Source organism: Thalassophryne amazonica, chromosome 15, assembly GCF_902500255.1.
Source record: "Thalassophryne amazonica chromosome 15, fThaAma1.1, whole genome shotgun sequence".
NCBI lineage: Eukaryota > Metazoa > Chordata > Actinopteri > Batrachoidiformes > Batrachoididae > Thalassophryne > Thalassophryne amazonica.
The window spans coordinates 71,244,854-71,264,265 of NC_047117.1; the positions used below are offsets into that span (position 1 = coordinate 71,244,854).

General features: G+C 45.9%; 1 protein-coding gene across 5 annotated transcripts in view; it reads right to left on the reverse strand.

The window, feature by feature from the left end:
* Positions 1 to 17,033: 17,033 nt before the first annotated feature.
* camk2d2 (calcium/calmodulin-dependent protein kinase (CaM kinase) II delta 2) overlaps positions 17,034 to 19,412 on the reverse strand; it is a 124,800-nt gene continuing 122,421 nt past the window's right edge. For 4 of the 5 annotated variants that reach the window (XM_034188595.1, XM_034188597.1, XM_034188593.1 and 1 more), the window contains 2 exons: positions 18,979 to 19,207; positions 17,034 to 17,640 (listed from right to left, as the gene is read on the reverse strand). In XM_034188595.1, the coding sequence (XP_034044486.1) occupies positions 17,637 to 17,640; positions 18,979 to 19,207 (233 nt within the window). In that variant the 3' untranslated portion in view covers positions 17,034 to 17,636. Of the gene's footprint in view, positions 17,641 to 18,974; positions 19,208 to 19,412 lie in introns of those variants that run through there. The other variant, XM_034188594.1, reaches the window with a different exon arrangement.

The following is a 19,412-nucleotide window of genomic DNA, read 5'->3' on the forward strand; positions in this document are numbered from 1 at the left end:
AAAAATATATGGACTCACTCAATTCTGAGGAATAAATTATGGAATCACCCTGTAAATTTTCATCCCCAAAACTAACACCTGCATCAAATCAGATCTGCTCATTAGTCTGCATCTAAAAAGGAGTGATCACACCTTGGAGAGCTGTTGCACAAAGTGGACTGACATGAATCATGGCTCCAACATGAGAGATGTCAATTGAAACAAAGGAGAGGATTATCAAACTCTTAAAAGAGGGTAAATCATCACGCAATGTTGCAAAAGATGTTGGTTGTTCACAGTCAGCTGTGTCTAAACTCTGGACCAAATACAAACAACATGGGAAGGTTGTTAAAGGCAAACATACTGGTAGACCAAGGAAGACATCAAAGCGTCAAGACAGAAAACTTAAAGCAATATGTCTCAAAAATCGAAAATGCACAACAAAACAAATGAGGAACGAATGGGAGGAAACTGGAGTCAACGTCTGTGACCGAACTGTAAGAAACCGCCTAAAGGAAATGGGATTTACATACAGAAAAGCTAAACAAAAGCCATCATTAACACCTAAACAGAAAAAAAACAAGGTTACAATGGGCTAAGGAAAAGCAATCATGGACTGTGGATGACTGGATGAAAGTCATATTCAGTGATGAATCTCGAATCTGCATTGGGCAAGGTGATGATGCTGTAACTTTTGTTTGGTGCTGTTCCAATGAGATTTATAAAGATGACTGCCTGAAGAGAACATGTAAATTTCCAGTCATTGATGATATGGGGCTGCATGTCAGGTAAAGGCACTGGGGAGATGGCTGTCATTACATCATCAATAAATGCACAAGTTTACATTGATATTTTGGACACTTTTCTTATCCCATCAATTGAAAGGATGTTTGGGGATGATGAAATCATTTTTCAAGATGATAATGCATCTTGCCATAGAGCAAAAACTGTGAAAACATTCCTTGCAAAAAGACACATAGGGTCAGTGTCATGGCCTGCAAATAGTCCTGATCTTAATCCAATTGAAAATCTTTGGTGGAAGTTGAAGAAAATGGTCCATGACAAGGCTCCAATCTGCAACGCTGATCTGGCAACAGCAATCAGAGAAAGCTGGAGCCAGATTGATGAAGAGTACTGTTTGTCACTCATTAAGTCCATGCCTCAGAGACTGCAAGCTGTTATAAAAGCCAGAGGTGGTGCAACAAAATACTAGTGATGTGTTGGAGCGTTCTTTTGTTTTTCATGATTCCATAATTTTTTCCTCAGAATTGAGTGAGTCCATATTTTTTTTCCCTCTGCTTGGTCTAAAAAAAGTAACCGTTACTGACTGCCACAATTTTTTTTTTCCTGATTTCTTATAGTGTTTCTTAAAGCCAGAAAGTTGCCATTTGAAATGACTTTAGTTTTGTGTCATGTCTGTGATCTGCTTTTTTTCTACAAAATTAAACAACTGAATGAACATCCTCCTAGGTTGGTGATTCCATAATTTTTGCCAGGGGCTGTAGAACCTGACCTGTTCACTACAAATACAGTGAGTGAGTGAGTTAAGCCTGTCATATGCTGCACACTGATGCATTTTGTCAGGTTTACTGAGAAGTACATGCCAGTCTGCAACAGGATCCTGTGTGTTGCTTATAGATCAGTCCATGTGGCAGTAGTTTGTATGCTCTAAATGTCAGCAATGCAACTGCTGCCATATTTCCCACATTAAATCATGACATTTGTTATGTCTGCCAAGGACGTAATAAAATCATCAGCGTTTACTTATAGGATAACATCAAAACTTCTTCACAGATTCTCACCAAATTTGCACCACAGATTGATATTAGGGCATGGAAGACTCCACTGAAGTTTGGAGGCGATCTGGATCCAGATTGGCAGACGTCACAAATCTCTGATTGCGCTTGTTTATAATGTTGCATGTTATTACAGGCAGAGTTTGCACAGGCATGCCATGCCGGAACAGTGACACACTCACCCTTTCAAAAATCCTCTGGACTTCAGTGCTGACATATACATTAGTGTTCAGAATAATAGTATTGCTATGTGACTAAAAAGATTAATCCAGGTTTTGAGTATATTTCTTATTGTTACATGGGAAACAAGGTACCAGGAGATTCAGTAGATTCTCACAAATCCAACAAGACCAAGCATTCATGATATGCACACTCTTAAGGTTATGAAATTGGGTTATTAGTAAAAAAAAAAAAAAGAAAAGGGGGTGTTCACAATAATAGTAGTGTGGGATTCAGTCAGTGAGTTCGTCAATTTTGTGGAACAAACAGGTGTGAATCAGGTGTCCCCTATTTAAGGATGAAGCCAGCACCTGTTGAACATGCTTTTCTCTTTAAAAGCCTGAGGAAAATGGGACGTTCAAGACATTGTTCAGAAGAACAGTGTTGTTTGATTAAAAAGTTGATTGGAGAGGGGAAAACTTATACGCAGGTGCAAAACATTATAGGCTGTTCATCTACAATGATCTCCAGTGCTTTAAAATGGACAAAAAACCAGAGACACATGGAAGAAAACAGAAAACAACCATCAAAATGGATAGAAGAATAACCAGAATGGCAAAGGCTCACCCATTGATCAGCTCCAGGATGATCAAAGACAGTCTGGAGTTACCTGTAAGCAGTGGTGGGCACACTTCCGATAATCTGATAACAGATAATTATCGAAGATGATGTTTTCATTATCGGATTATCTTTTTAGATAACTTTAAAAACCATTATCGGACTAATTATCTTCCGATGAATTGTCGTCCGATAACTTTTAGACAGATAACGTAGTAAACCAAGCTGAACAGCAAAAAACATTTTTAAAATTTAAAATCAGTTGAAACCTACCTGTTGAAAGATTCCTAAGAAATGTATAATTCTACCCTCTGCAAACAGAAGCAAGCTAGTTTCAGGAGAAACCACTCTACCCTCTGCAGGCAAAGAAGAAGTGGTCAAAAAAATTTTTTTAATTTTATTTAATACCATACAAATACACTGGCAATATCACCCAAGTCATCCAGAGGCATACATTTCTAACTTATGGTTCAAATTTTAACCAAACTAATTTTGAACAAGTTATTTAAAATTACTGTCATGCCTGAAGTTTTATAAAGTGAAAACATCAGATATATGTTTTAGTTTTAAAGCAATGTGCTAATTTTTAAGGTTTCGTGAGCACATGCTGTGCCCAGCAGTGCATTATGGGTAATCTCAGTACGTTCACAACAGGACAAATGCATTTCAGACACTCTGTTCAGGCTCCACGGACAGCAGCATTAAACTCTAGTGCCTAAAACTCTCGTGAATATATTCTCTGGGTTTATAGACGTTATTGTATTTGCGTTTGTTAAATTCCATGCATCTTAAATCAATGTAGCAGACATGGATTATCTGGGATTTTGTTTTGGCAAGTTTTCAAGGCCTCTACTGCCATCTACTGGCCAGTAGTGTTCATGGCAGTATTCGCCCTAAGTACTAAGTGTCTGGGAACCAGTAGATGGCAGTGTTCTATTTATTTGGACCCCAGTTATATCAGATGGTTGTCAAATCAACTTTTTGGCTTTGCAAATTGCTTCTTTTTTTTTTTTTACAAATTAAGTTTAAAAACAAAACAACAATAGCAAAAAACATTACAAGACAGCTCTGCGGTGTTTGCACAGGCAGGCAACAGGTTTGATTTTCATTCAACCATACGATCGGCGATCAGGAGGTGGTCGTCAGATGTTGAACGCAGCTTGTTACTCCATGTACACTAGACGATGCAGGACGCGCGATTAACCTGAAACTCGGTCCAAACATTTCTCACACAAATGAAAAATCATCTGAAAAAGGGCCAAAACTCACACAGTGTAAAGCCAACATTTATGTGTCAACACAATATTGAGTGCACGTTTTACAACATCATAAAACATGCGCACATCATAAAACATGAGCACGGCACTAATAAAATGAGTGCACATTCTCTCCACATGCAAAACATTTTGCGATGACACTTCCAGGGCTCCATAAAAATGCCTGTTTTTACAAATAAAAAATGGAATATTTTACAAAAGCACATTTATCTGTAAACACCAACACATGACACACGTCACATTAATGTTTTGGTTTACATAATGAATGACTGAACCAATCAATGTTTAGCAGAGGCACTTTTACCCAGAATCCCGTCTGTGTTTGTTACAAAACCTCAGAATTAGTGCATTATTCAACATTAAAAGATCCATCCATCCATCCATTTTCTTCCGCTTTATCCGGAGGCGGGTCGCGGGGGCAGCAGCTCAAGCAAAGCCGCCCAGACCTCCCGATCCACACACACACCTCCCCCAGCTCCTCCGGGGGAACCCCAAGGCGTTCCCAAGCCAGCCGAGAGATGTAGTCCCTCCAGCATGTCCTGGGTCTTCCCAGGGGCCTCCTCCTAATGGGACGTGCCCGGAGCACCTCTCCAGCAGGGCGTCCAGGGGGCATCCGGAAAAGATGCCCGAGCCACCTCAACTGACTCCTTTCGACATGGAGGAGCAGCGGCTCGACTCCGAGTTCCTCCCGAGTGACCGAGCTCCTCACCCTATCTCTAAGGGAGCGCCCAGCCACCCTGTGGAGGAAACTCATCTCGGCCGCTTGTACTCGTGATCTCGTTCTTTTGGCCATGAGCCAAATCTCATGACCATAGGTGAGGATCGGAACGTAGATCGATCGGTAAGTCGAGAGCCCTGCCCCCCTACTCAGCTCTCTCTTCACCATGACGGCCCGACACAGCGACCGCACCACTGCAGATGCTGCACCGATCTGTCTATCGATCCCACGCTCCATCCGTCCCTCACTGGTGAACAAGACCCCGAGATACTTAAACTCCTCCACTTGAGGCAAGGACACTCCACCGACCTGAAGAGGGCAAAGCACCTTTTTCCGGTCGAGTTCCATGACCTCGGATTTGGAGGTGCTGATTTTCATCCCAGATGCTTCACACTCGGCTGGAAACCACCCCAGTGCACACTGAAGGTCCTGATTTGACGAAGCCAACAGAACCACATCATCCGCAAACAGCAGAGACGAGATTCTGTGGTCCCAAACCAGACCCCCTCTACACCCTGGCTGCGCCTAGAAAATCTGTCCATAAAAATAATGAACAGAACCGGTGAGAAAGGGCAGCCCTGGTGGAGGCCAACGTGCACTTACTACCGGCAATGCGAACCAAGCTCCTGCTGCGGTCGTACAGGGACCGGATAGCCCTTTGCAAAGGACCCCGGACCCCGTACTCCCAGAGCACTCCCCACAGGGTGCCCCGAGGGACACGGTCGAACGCCTTCTCCAGATCCACAAAACACATGTAGACTGGTTGGGCGAACTCCCATGAACCCTCAAGTACCCGATGAAGCGTGTAGAGCTGGTCCAGTGTGCCGCGACCAGGACGAAAACCATACTGCTCCTCCTGAATCCGAGGTTCGACCATCGTTCGAATTCTCCTCTCCAGTACCCAGGAATAGACCTTACCGGGGAGGCTGAGGAGTGTGATCCCCCTATAGTTGGAACACACCCTCCGGTCCCCCTTCTTAAACGGAGGGACCACCACCCTGGTCTGGCAATCCAGAGGCACTGTCCCCGATCGCCATGGGATGTTGCAGAGGCGTGTCAGCCAAGACAGTCCCACAACATCCAGAGACTTAAGGTACTCAGGACGGATTTCATCCACCCCAGGAGCCTTGCCACCGAGGAGTTTTCTAACCAACCCCCGGTGACTTCGGCCCGGGTAATGGATGAGTCCGCCTCTGAGTCCCCAGTCTCTGCTTCATCTTCAGAAGACATGACGATGGGATTGAGGAGATCCTCGAAGTGCTCCTTCCACCACCCAACAACATCCCCAGTCAGGGTCAACAGCTCCCCACCCGCACCGTAAACAGTGCTGGTGGAGAGCTGCTTCTGCCTCCTGAGGCGTCGGACGTTTTGCCAGAATCTCTTCAAGGCCGACCGATAGTCCTCCTCCATGGCCTCCCGAACTCCTCCCAGACCCGAATTTTTGCCTCTGCGACCTCACGGGCTGCGGCACGCTTGGCCTGCCAGTACCTGTCAGCTGCCTCTGGGGTCCCACCTACCAACAAAGATAAGTAGGACTCCTTCTTCAGCTTGACGGCATCCCTTACTTCCGGTGTCCACCACCGGGTTCGGGGACTGCCGCCGCGACAGGCACCAGAGACCTTGCGACCACAGCTACGAGCGGCCACATCGACAATGGAGGTGGAGAACATGGTCCACTTGGACTCCATGTCTCCAACCTCCCCCGGGATCTGGGAGAAGCTCTCCCGGAGGTGGGAGTTGAAGACCTCGCTGACAGAGGGTTCCGCCAGTCATTCCCAGCAGACCTTCACAATACGTTTGGGCCTGCCAGGTCTGACCGGCTTCCTCCCCTCCCAGCGGATCCAACTCACCACCAGGTGGTGATCGGTCGACAGCTCTGCCCCTGCTGTCGACATTAAAAGATATATGTTATATTTTAACTTTGTACAAATGACAGAATTGACATTAATGGAGTATCCACACAAAACCATAAGTCAGGATGCCTTTATTTTTCAAGACCTCCTCCTGACCGGAGCATTGTGATTGGTAGAAAGCTGGCTTTGTGGTTGCTCTCAGGGCGCGTCAGTGCAGCTTCCAGAAGGGGGCAGCATGTTCAAACATAGAAGCGCTGACTCGTTGTTTGGGTCTTTTGTCGCTTTTTATGCTCCCAAAAGCGATCGTGGTGTTTAAACTCAAATTCAGCTTGTTAGCAGTTGCAAATGTACCCGAGACAATACTGGAATTTATCGGTTATCTGTAACTTCCGATACATTTATGGGTGGTTCATCGGTTTATCTTTATCAAAGATAGCTTTTCAGTTATCTGATTATCTGTTATCGAAGTTAATGTTTTGGTTATCTGTGCCCACTACTGCCTGTAAGTGTTGTGACAGTTAGAAGACACCTGTGTGAAGCTAATTTATTTGCAAGAATCCCCTGTAAAGTCCCTCTGTTAAATAAAAGACGTGCAGAAGAGGTTACAGTTTGCCAAAGAACACATCAACTGGCCTAAAGAGAAATGGAGGAATATTTTGTGGACTGATGAGAGTAAAATTGTTCTTTTTGGGTCCAAGGGCCACAGACAGTTTGTGAGATGACCCCCAAACTCTGAATTCAAGCCACAGGTCACAGTGAAGACATTGAAGCATGGTAGTGCAAGCATCATGATATGGGCATGTTTCTCCTACTATGGTGTTGGGCCTATATATCGCATACCAGGTATCATGGATCAGTTTGGATATGTCAAAATACTTGAAGAGGTCATGTTGCCTTATGCTGAAGAGGACATGCCCTTGAAATGGGTGTTTCAACAAGACAATGACCCCAAGCACACTCGTAAACGGGCAAAATCTTCCGAACCAACAAAATTAATGCTTCGCAGATGTGAAGAAATCATGAAAACTGTGGTTATACAACTAAATACTAGTTTAGTGATTCACAGGATTGCTAAAAAAGCAGTTTGAACATAACAGTTTTGAGTTTGTAGCATCAACAGCAGATGCTGCTATTATTGTGAACACCCCCTTTTCTACTTTTTTTTTACTAATAGCCCAATTTCATAGCCTTAGGAGTGTGCATATCATAAATGCTTGGTCTTGTTGGATTTGTGAGAATCTACTGAATCTACTGGTACCTTGTTTCCCATGTAACAATAAGAAATATACTCAAAACCTGGATTAATCTTTTTAGTCACATAGCACTACTATTATTCTGAACACTACTGTATGTGCCACGCTTGGTCCAAATCAGAGTGAAAACTCAAAAATCTGACCTTTGGTCCCAGTGCCATTGACCACAGTGATTGAATTTTAGCACATTTGACCTCACCTCAGCAATTCAGGACTCACCTACACTCAGCCCAAACTGGGGGAAATCAGTGAAAATTTGAAACTGACCATTGACGACAAAGACTTTCAACAAAACTGACCTTTTTGGGACAATTCTGGGGTTGACCTTCAACCACTTGCCCGGTTTGGCAGAACTTAGTCCAATAACCTTAGAGACGTTGCTCATGGTACAGGGTGTCCTAAACAGGAAGTGCCAAATTTCAAATCCACAGTAAAACAGGAAATGTTCAAATGTCAAACATTTCTTGGATTGACAGATGAGAGCCCATGGAATCTCATGGGAACTCAGTGGCAAGTTCACACTCAAACAGGAAGTGCCAAATTTTCAGTCACACTGAAACAGGAAATGTCAAATGTTGAACACTTCCTGGCATGGGTAGAGCAGAGGCTGGGGTTTCACTTGACTCACCTGAAATCTAATTGGACATAGATGATTGACATGTCACAGCACCATGCGTCTGTTTGAAGACCTGCATTTTCAAATCAGTGAGTCACATTGACTGCTAGGTTACTCCTGTCCAGTAGTTAGTGCTGTGTACCACAAAAAGTTCTAATCCACCTTAGTAGAAGAAGAAAAATGTTTGCTTCAGATTTGAACTGAACACGTCGTTTGAACTATGGACTTCTAATGACACCAATATATTGGTGAGTAAACGATTGTATTTTATGTCAGAAGTGAGGTCCATGTTGTTAAAAGCAGCATTTCTCCTTTAATTCAGGTGGCTTATATTCATGTTTAAGCTAACAGTCAGCAGCTGGTTCATGCTTTGTTGGCTTATTAGTGCAGCAGATAACTGAAACAATCCTTCAAATGGTGATACAAGCATCAAATTCAGCACAAATACAGCTGGAGCAAAAGTAATGGAGCAACTTTAACTTTTGACTCCTGTACAAACTGAAACTGACCTTTGTCACCATTCTTGCTGCTTTTACCTCATAACTCCATAACATTCAGTCACAGAGTGTCCAAACTATACTTTTTTGGAATCTGTATGATCAGGCAAATAATGTGGTGTAGTTTTCTATATGATTGGAGCATCTTTTAATTTTGACCCCTGTGTTTTGACCCCTACCTGGCTGCCTATCGAAAATTGAAGTGGCCAATCAGTTTTTTCAAAAGAGTTAATGTCTATGGATTATTTGTGCCAAATTTGATATTTGTATCACCATTTGCAGGATTCCACTCTAAATATTGTCTTATCTGCTGCACTGTATATGAGATGTAAGATGCTGCTCTGTGTTTCTCAGTTGCCCTCAAAAGTATTGGAACACTTGGTATTTCACACATTTTAATTTGTTTATTCCATTTCAAATACATTTTTTCCCTAAAATTATCTTCCTTAAGTAAAACTGAAAGCAAATTTCTACAACTTGATATAAATTAATTAAAAATATACTCAACAAAAATATAAATGCAACACTTTTGGTTTTGCTCCCATTTTGTACGAGATGAACTCAAAGATCTAAAACTTTTTCCACATACACAATATCACCATTTCCCTCAAATATTGTTCACAAACCAGTCTAAATCTGTGATAGTGAGCACTTCTCCTTTGCTGAGAAAATCCAGCTTCCTGATGAAGTGGTGTAGAGGAGGATTTTCTTAAAAAGAAAACCTGAAAGTTCAGCTACAATTTGACAGAAAGTACATTTGAGATGAAAGCCTAGATTTGATGTTTTGGTGAAAGAAACTTTTGTATTTCTTCATAATTGATGTAAATAAAGTCCAAGACATATTCTGTGACTTGGAAATGTTCATGTTTCCATCCCCTGACTTGTCTAAAGAAAACCGGCAATAAAACTGATTCTTATTTACAGGTTTTATCAAGTTTTAGAGATTTGCTTTCAGTTGAGTTTGAGAAAGATCATTTTAGAAATTTTTATTCTTTATTTATTCATTTATTTTTGTATTTCTTGTATTTAAAATGGCATAAACAAATTAAAATGTGTGAAATTCCAAGTGTTCCATACTTTTGGAGGGCACAGTATCCTAACCTTATGATGAGTGCAAAATGAGTGTGGTATTATTACTGTTTTGTTTAAGAATGTTTAATTTTCAATGTTGCTGCTCTTTGTGTCAAATCATAGTCATATCGTTTATCATATTGATATGAAAATTCAGTAAGGTATATCTTCTATTACACATTCCAAATCTAAGGTGGAAGTATACTAGTGTTTACTAAGGTACATATAAAGATTGTTGTGTGGGCCGCTGAAGAGGAGGTACTGCTGGCCCACCACCACCAGAGGGCACCCTGCCTGGAGTGCGGGCTCCAGGTACCAGAGGGCGCTGCCATCTCACAGGAGCAGCCGGGGTGACAGCTGTCACCTACGACAGCTGTTACCAATCATCTGATCCGCAGCGGTATATCTGCAAGACGTCATCTCCACTTCTCTGCCGAGATATCGCTCTACCAAGGAGGTAACGTATCTAGCCAAACAGATTATCTTTTGACCATAATATACTTTTTGCCTTTACACAGAAAGAGAAAAGAACAGCAGGAAACTGTATTTTGGATAAGTACTCACATTCCTGCACTACAGTGTTTTCCTGACGAGAGGTGGAGGTGGTTTTTCCACCATACGTGTTGCTGGGTGCAGACGCACCCACATCTGACTGTTTCTGTTCCTCGCCAGCAGTACCGGATCCGACAAGCGGAGGCAGTGGCCACCTGGGAGTTCGGGACTTGGCGGCTCCAGTATTCCCGGGGTTCGGTGGCGGAGGAAATCGTGTGGTTACGGTTCTGCTTTGGACAGATGTCTCCTATCTTCGAGCCTGCCCACATGACACCTTTGTGATTCGGCTTTATTGTCTGTTATTGTAATCGGTTGTGTTTGTTGTGCTTATTTCACAACAGTAAAAGTGTTATTTGACTTCCTCCATTGTCCGTTCATTTGCGCCCCCTGTTGTGGGTCCGTGTTCCTACACTTTCCCAACAGGATATCTCGGCCAACGTCATGGATCCCGAGGGGCGTCAACCGGCTGTTGAACGGCCAATGGAAGAACAGGGCGCACAGGCGTCCGCAGGAGGAATGATCGGTGAGTTGCAGCGAATCCTCACCGTTTTCACGGCTCGGTTGGATCTAATGACCGAGCAGAACATCCTCCTTAACCGCAGGGTGGAGGCTCTCGCCGCGCAGGTGGAAGCGCGCCCTCAGGGCGCTGCTGCGGCTCTCCCTCCTGTCGACCCTGTGCGTAACAGTGACGTTCCACAGGTCGTTCAACGACCCCTCCCACCTTCCCCGGAAGCATACATAAGCCCTCCAGAGCCGTACGGAGGTTGTGTGGAGACGTGCGCGGACTTCCTTATGCAGTGTTCGCTCGTCTTCACACAACGTCCTGTCATGTACGCGACTGATGCCAGCAAGATAGCTTATGTAATAAATCTGCTTCGCGGTGAGGCACGCGCTTGGGCTACAGCGCTCTGGGAGCAGAATTCACGGCTCCTTCAGACATATGATGGGTTTGTGAGGCAGTTCAGAACAGTGTTCGATCACCCAAATAGAGGAGAGACCGCTTCAGCCGTGCTGCTGTCAATGAGACAGGGGCGCCGGAGCGCAGCTGCCTATGCAGTCGACTTCCGCATCGCGGCTGCGAGGTCCGGCTGGAATAGCACTGCCCTCCGCGCCGCCTTCGTAAACGGACTGTCGTTGGTCCTAAAGGAGCACCTGGTGGCTAAGGACGAACCACGGGATTTAGACGGGCTTATTGATCTCGTTATACAATTAGACAATTGGTTAGAAGAACGCCGTCGGGAACGAGATGAAGGGCGTGGCCGGGCACGCGCCGTCCCTCTCCCTTCCAGCTCCGACTGAGCTCCGCCCTCCCCACGCTCCACGGCCCCTACGCTCCGTGTGGTTACAGCTCCCCCTGCTGATGAAGCTATGGACACGAGCAGGGCCACATTTAGACCCCTGGATAGACAGAGGAGGCTGGTCCACGGGGCGTGCTTTGTTTGTGGCTCGATAGACCATCAGGTGAGGGACTGCCCCGAGCGGTTAAACACCAACGCCCGCCCCTAGAAACTGGGCTAGGGGTGGGCCGAGACATTCACGTGGGACACACCCATATTGCCACACGACTCCCAGTTACAATCCTTTATGAGGATTTAACCCTTCAGGCCCCAGCACTGGTGGACACGGGCTCTGAGGGGAATTTGCTAGACAGCAAATGGGCCAGGAAGGCAGGGCTCCCTCTGGTGGCACTTACTTCACCTGTGCAAGTACGGGCACTAGATGGCTCCCTACTCCCTTTAATCACACATAAGACACCTCCAGTAACTCTGGTGGTGTCAGGGAACCACCGGGAGGAGATCGAGTTTTTTGTGACTCCTGCCACCTCCCGCGTGATTCTCTGGTTCCCCTGGATGTTAAAACACAATCCCCGGATCGATTGGCTGTCCGGGGTAGTGGTTCAGTGGAGCGAGACCTGCCATCGGGTATGTTTAGGTTCCTCGGTTCCTCCCGGTTCCCAGGCTAAGGAGGAGGTCAGAGTCCCGCCCAATCTCGGGACGGTGCCGGTGGAGTACCATGACCTTGTGGACATGTTCAGCAAGGATCTGGCGCTCACCCTTCCCCCGCACCGCCCGTACGATTGTGCCATTGATTTGGTTCCAGGCGTTGAGTTTCCGTCCAGCAGGCTGTACAACCTCTCACGACCTGAGCGCGAATCAATGGAGACCTACATCTGGGACTCTTTAGCTGCCTGGTTGATCCGGAATTCCACTTCCCCGATGGGTGCAGGTTTCTTTTTTGTGGGAAAAAAGGATGGCGGACTACGTCCATGCATTGATTACAGGGGGCTGAACGAAATCACGGTTCGTAACCGATACCCATTGCCCTTGTTGGATTCAGTGTTCACGCCCCTGCATGGAGCCCAAATGTTCACTAAGCTAGATCTTAGGAATGCGTATCACCTGGTTTGGATCCGGAAGGGAGACGAGTGGAAGACGGCATTTAACACCCCCTTAGGTCACTTTGAGTACCTGGTCATGCCGTTCGGTCTTACAAACGCCCCCGCGACGTTGCAAGCATTGGTTAATGATGTCTTGCGGGATTTCCTGCACCGATTCGTCTTCGTATATCTGGACGACATACTCATCTTTTCTCCGGATCCTGAGACCCATGTCCGGCATGTACGTCAGGTCCTGCAGCGGTTGTTGGAGAACCAGCTGTTTGTGAAGGGCAAGAACTGCGAGTTCCACCGCACTTCTTTGTCCTTCCTGGGGTTTATCATCTCCCCTAACTCCGTCGCTCCTGATCCGGCCAAGGTCGCGGCGGTGAGAGACTGGCCCCAACCCACCAGCCGTAGGAAGCTGCAACAGTTCCTCGGCTTTGCTAATTTCTATAGGAGGTTCATTAAGGGCTACAGTCAGGTAGTTAGCCCCCTGACAGCCCTGACCTCACCAAAAGTCCCCTTCACCTGGTCGGATCGTTGCGATGCCGCGTTCAAGGAGTTGAAACGGCGCTTCTCGTCTGCACCCGTTCTGGTGCAGCCCGATCCTAGTCGCCAGTTAGTGGTTGAAGTGGACACCTCGGACTCAGGGATAGGAGCTGTGCTTTCCCAGAGCGGGAAGACCGATAAGGTCCTTCACCCGTGTGCCTATTTTTCCTGCAGGTTGACCCCGGCCGAACGGAACTATGACGTCGGCAATCGAGAACTCCTTGCGGTGAAAGAGGCTCTTGAAGAGTGGAGACATCTGTTGGAGGGGACGTCCGTGCCATTCACGGTTTTCACTGACCACCGGAACCTGGAGTATATCAGGACCGCCAAGCGGCTGAACCCCAGGCAAGCCCGCTGGTCACTGTTCTTCGGCCGTTTTGACTTCCAGATCACCTACCGTCCCGGGACCAAAAACCAGAGATCGGATGCCTTGTCCCGGGTACATGAAGATGAAGTCAAAGCGGAGTTGTCTTATCCACCGGAACCCATCATCCCGGAGTCCACTATCGTGGCCACCCTCACCTGGGACGTAGAGAGAACCGTCCGGGAGGCCCTGGCACGAAGCCCGGACCCCGGAACTGGGCCGAAGAACAGACTCTACGTCCCACCAGAGGCCAGGGCTGCAGTCCTGGACTTCTGTCACGGCTCTAAGCTCTCCTGTCATCCAGGGGTGCGAAGAACCGTGGCAGTTGTCCGGCAGCGCTTCTGGTGGGCGTCCCTAGAGGCCGACGTCCGGGATTATATCCAGGCCTGCACCACCTGCGCCAGGGGCAAGGCTGATCATCGCAGGGCTTCGGGACTGCTCCAGCCGCTGCCCGTGCCTCATCGCCCCTGGTCCCACATCGGCCTGGATTTTGTCACGGGCCTCCCACCGTCCCAGGGCAACACCACCATCCTCACGATAGTTGACCGATTCTCCAAGACGGCCCACTTCGTGGCCCTCCCGAAGCTCCCAACGGCCCAGGAGACAGCGGACCTCCTGGTCCAGCACGTCATCCGGCTGCATGGGATTCCCACAGACATTGTCTCCGATCGCAGTCCCCAGTTCTCCTCGCAAGTCTGGAGGAGCTTCTGCCAGGAACTGGGGGCCATGGTGAGTCTCTCATCCGGGTATCATCCCCAGACCAACGGGCAAGCAGAACGGGCCAATCAGGAGGTGGAACAGGCCCTGCGTTGCGTGACGGCCGCGCACCTGGCGGCCTGGAGTACCCATGTGGCCTGGATTGAGTATGCCCATAACAGCCAGGTGTCGTCAGCCACCGGCCTCTCCCCTTTCGAGGTGTGTCTGGGGTACCAGCCTCCTTTGTTTCCGGTGGTTGAGGGAGAGGTCGGTGTGCCCTCGGTCCAGGCCCAACTGCGGAAGTGCCGTCGGGTGTGGCGTGCCGCCCGTTCTGCTTTGCTGAGGGCCCGGATGAGGACGAAGGCCCATGCAGACCATCGGCGGACCCCGGCCCCTACGTATCGGCCAGGGCAGGAAGTGTGGTTGTCTACTAAGGACATTCCCCTCCAAGTGGTCTCCCCTAAATTGCAGGAACGGTATATCGGTCCGTTTAAGATCCTCAAGGTCATCAGTCCAGCCGCAGTGACGCTTCAGCTTCCGGCCTCACTGCGGATCCATCCCGTTTTCCATGTGTCCCGGATTAAGCCACATCACAGCTCACCCCTCTGTACTCCGGGTCCGGCACCGCCTCCTGCCCGGATCATCGATGGCGAGCCGGCTTGGACTGTGCGCCGGCTTTTGGATGTCCTAAGGATGGGCCGGGGCTTCCAGTATTTGGTGGACTGGGAGGGGTACGGCCCCGAAGAACGCTCCTGGGTGAAGAGGAGCTTCATCCTGGACCCGGCCCTCCTGGCCGATTTCTACCGCCGCCACCCGGACAAGCCTGGTCGAGGTCTGGTTGAGGGGGGGGGTCCTGTTGTGTGGGCTGCTGAAGAGGAGGTACTGCTGGCCCACCACCACCAGAGGGCACCCTGCCTGGAGTGCGGGCTCCAGGTACCAGAGGGCGCTGCCATCTCACAGGAGCAGCGCTGATCCGCAGCGGTATATCTGCAAGACGTCATCTCCACTTCTCTGCCGAGATATCACTCTACCAAGGAGGTAACGTATCTAGCCAAACAGATTATCTTTTGAGCATAATATACTTTTTGCCTTTACACAGAAAGAGAAAAGAACAGCAGGAGACTGTATTTTGGATAAGTACTCACATTCCTGCACTACACTGTTTTCCTGACGAGAGGTGGAGGTGGTTTTTCCACCATACGTGTTGCTGGGTGCAGACGCACCCACATCTGACTGTTTCTGTTCCTCACCAGCAGTACCGGATCCGACAAGCGGAGGCAATGGCCACCTGGGAGTTCGGGACTTGGCGGCTCCAGTATTCCCGGGGTTCGGTGGCGGAGGAAATCGTGTGGTTCCGGTTCTGCTTTGGACAGACGTCTCCTATCTTCGAGCCTGCCCACATGACACCTTTGTGATTCGGCTTTATTGTCTGTTATTGTAATCGGTTGTGTTTGTTGTGCTTATTTCACAACATTAAAAGTGTTACTTGACTTCCTCCATTGTCCGTTCATTTGCGCCCCCTGTTGTGGGTCCGTGTTCCTACACTTTCCCAACAAAGATCTTTTAAAAAAGAGAGAGAGAGAGTAGAGCCACTAACCCTAACCCAGAAGCTGAAAGGTTTTTGCCATGCTAATGCTGCCCTGAAGCATTGACTCAAAATAAAGTCTGAAGGACCTAAATGACATGGTGAGATGCTGATGAGCTTCGCACGTTCATGTCCGCGACATATATATTAGCATATTATTAATAATAACTTATATGATATTTTATATAAATGTGTGTTTGGGCAGTACTACAAAATGAGTGTACGAACAAAGCTCACCAACATGAAGATGAACACACAGTGCACACGTTTTAGCCCATTTATTTATTTCTTAAACATGTTAAGCCATCCATTGCCATGCTGGCAACAGATACACACCAGATAAGGAGCGGTGCATTGCACTGACATTATACATTTTGTTCAAAGAAACATTATTTTCCTATTTTCCCCTTAAGAAAGAAGAGACAAAACCAATTGTTCAGATTAAAGACGGAAAAAGACGTTGGCTTTGTGGAGCACTGCTCATCACTGAAGACACGTAAAGCTGTCTGTCATGTGACGCCTCTCATCTGTCGCTGTCCGGTCACTGCCACCTGAACACACTGACATTTAATCTGACTAATATGGGCAGCATTGCCATTGCTCCATCTTCATCATCTCCACCTTCTCTGTGCAACTGGCAGAATAACACACTGGAAAATGACAAGAATAAAATAACAGAAACGATACAAGTACAAACATTACGAAAAATGAGCTTCTTCGCTTGTCGTTTTGTACAAAATGTAAGAGGTGCTTCAGCAACCAGGAGTTTGTTTTAACCTCCTCTTGGATGTGACATCTAGCTGCATTTTTGCAACAGCTGCATGACAGCGGAGGACATTCGAAACATTTAGGACAGGACCGATGCACAACGTTAACAAATGCAAACAGTGATTCACAAATCAAATCAAAGATATTATAGCTTCATATGATCTTACGCACAATATTCCCCCCATGCACTACACAATAGTCTTAAAATTTCATATATTACATATATGCTACATTCTCTTATTTCTTACTTCACTGATAAAAAGGCAAATATACCTCGATGCAAAGTGTAAGCTGCTCTGCTCTTCTTTACATTTAAATTAGTATAATAGGTTGAAATCGGACGATTCAAACAGTGGGACTTAGCTCATAGCAAACAGAAATGTAGCTCATAAACTGGATTTTTACGTAAACTCTTAGTTCCTCTGATAGCAAGAATAGTAATTTCAATGTTTAGATTTTATCAACAATCACAATATGTACATCACCAGAACTAAAGCAAGCTCAATTTTCACATTTTGATCTTCCAAATGTTTCGTATTGCACACACATAAATACACATAAAAATACAGAATTATTTTTCAAGGAGAGGTTATAGTATAGACTTTTTTTTAAACATCTCTATTTTAAAATGCATACCAAAACATCTTAAAAAACAAACAGAAAATGCTTTCAGTATGCTCGTTTCATAATGTCCAAATACGGTGTGCAGCCACTAGGCGGTGGATCAAATGAAGTCCGTTAATTTAATGTCATAGCAGTAAAATGTATTAATACTTGTGTCCTGTGCGATGTTATGTCCTTATCGAAGGGTCAGAGGTCAGAGAGCAGCCACATGTTGGCGAGCGGACTGCTCTGCTCACTGACCGGATGATCGGATTTTTCTGTTGTTACTACACGTTGATATTCCATTAACTGCAGAAAAGAGAAAGACAAAATAGAAATGTTCACAATAACAGCTCTGACTATAAATGGCAACATTTAATTTGGGATTAAATTTGCATCAGAATTATTTAACATGGAAGGAAATCAGCACTGTCTGGCCCCTAGATGGGAGCAGAGTACTGTTCTCAGAGATGGCTTTAATTTAATATCAATACTCTCTCCATCTGACCTCTGATTACTCTGACGATATCAGTTGTCATTGTTATGAATTAGAGGTGGGCGATACTGGGAATTTTGGTATTGAGCCAATACCAAGTAAATACAGGCCCAGTATCGCCGATACCGATAGCGATATTTTTTTTCATATTTAAGCTTCACAGATCCAAAGGATCCAAAAGGCCTAGGATAGAATTTCACCAAACACTGTACGTGACAACAAAATACTTTATTATCACAATCAACATTTTTGTTTAAAAAATATCACTCCACACAACTTAAAACAAAATCTCCTGAGGTAGAGGGCTAGCAAACCACAATACAAGGGTGTGCTGCTCCATGTTGTGTGACACTGCGCAGCGCTGCTCTTACAGACAGAGAGTAGACTTTGATGAATCTGCGTGCGCAACAGTCAGTGCATGCGGGAGAGAAAAAAAGCTTGAGTATCGATCTTTTTACACAGGATTGTTCAATATCAATACCAGCGTTGGTATCGATATTAGGATCGATCCACCCAGCTCTAATGTTTGCATTCAACATACAGCTTATTCACAGCACAGAAGGTATTAAATGAATAAAACAATATTAAGAACTATAAATACAAATGGAAAATCATTTAAATAATGTAATTAAAGAGGTTATTCTGGCTTGATCTCCTGTTCTTGTCTACTTGAGGTGACACTTGTTACCTTTGCACCATGTTTTGATTTCACTTTTTGTGTTAGCGTTTAAGCTCCAACGTAGGATGTTAGAGTTTGTTGTTTTTGACTGTTAAAAAACTTTTAAAAAATAGTTTTAAAAAAACGTTAGCTTACCTAATGCTAGTGAAAGAACACATTAGGTGGAAGTTAATTGGCCCAGTAAGGGTTTTCATAGTTAGCAGAAAAACTAATCTGCTCTTAAAAAAATTTAGCTTTGCTAATTAGCTGTTAGCTGAACTGTGCCCACTACTGAAACTAAATGCATTGAACCAGTTAAAGAAACTGAAATTGCTCGAATATCAGTGACATAATCAACCAAATAAAAATGTGTTTGAAGGAAAAATTTCTAAAAAAAAAAAAAAAAAGTGATATTTAATACTCCTGACACAAATACAGTCCCACACATATATTTGGCTGTTGCTTGTTGAGTCTGATACGTTCTGTCTCTTACTGTGAGGGGATGCTGGGTGAGCCGGAGCGGTGGAAGTGGATGTTCTGCCACTTCCCGTCACGGCGGTGCCACACGCGGGTTTCCTCAGACTGCATGGTTCGAGGCATTCCGCTGCCGTCCATGTACTGGGTCAGACGAATATAGGCAATACATGCCGCGTTCTCCCCAATTAGGTGCACGTGTGGGTTCAGCAAGATGGTATGTACTGGTTTATTCCCTTTAGACAGGGCTGGAAGGAGATAAATCAGCCTGATTAGATTAAACAAACCAGATTTTTAACACATTATATAAATCATCCTCTTGCTTTAGAGTTTTTGCCGTGTACTCACTCATATAATCAGAGAATCATCTTTCAATAGACGTTAACTGATATGGAGGGGAGTGAGACATGTCCTGCTGACGATGGACAGTGGACAAGCAGAACTTTGCCAAGT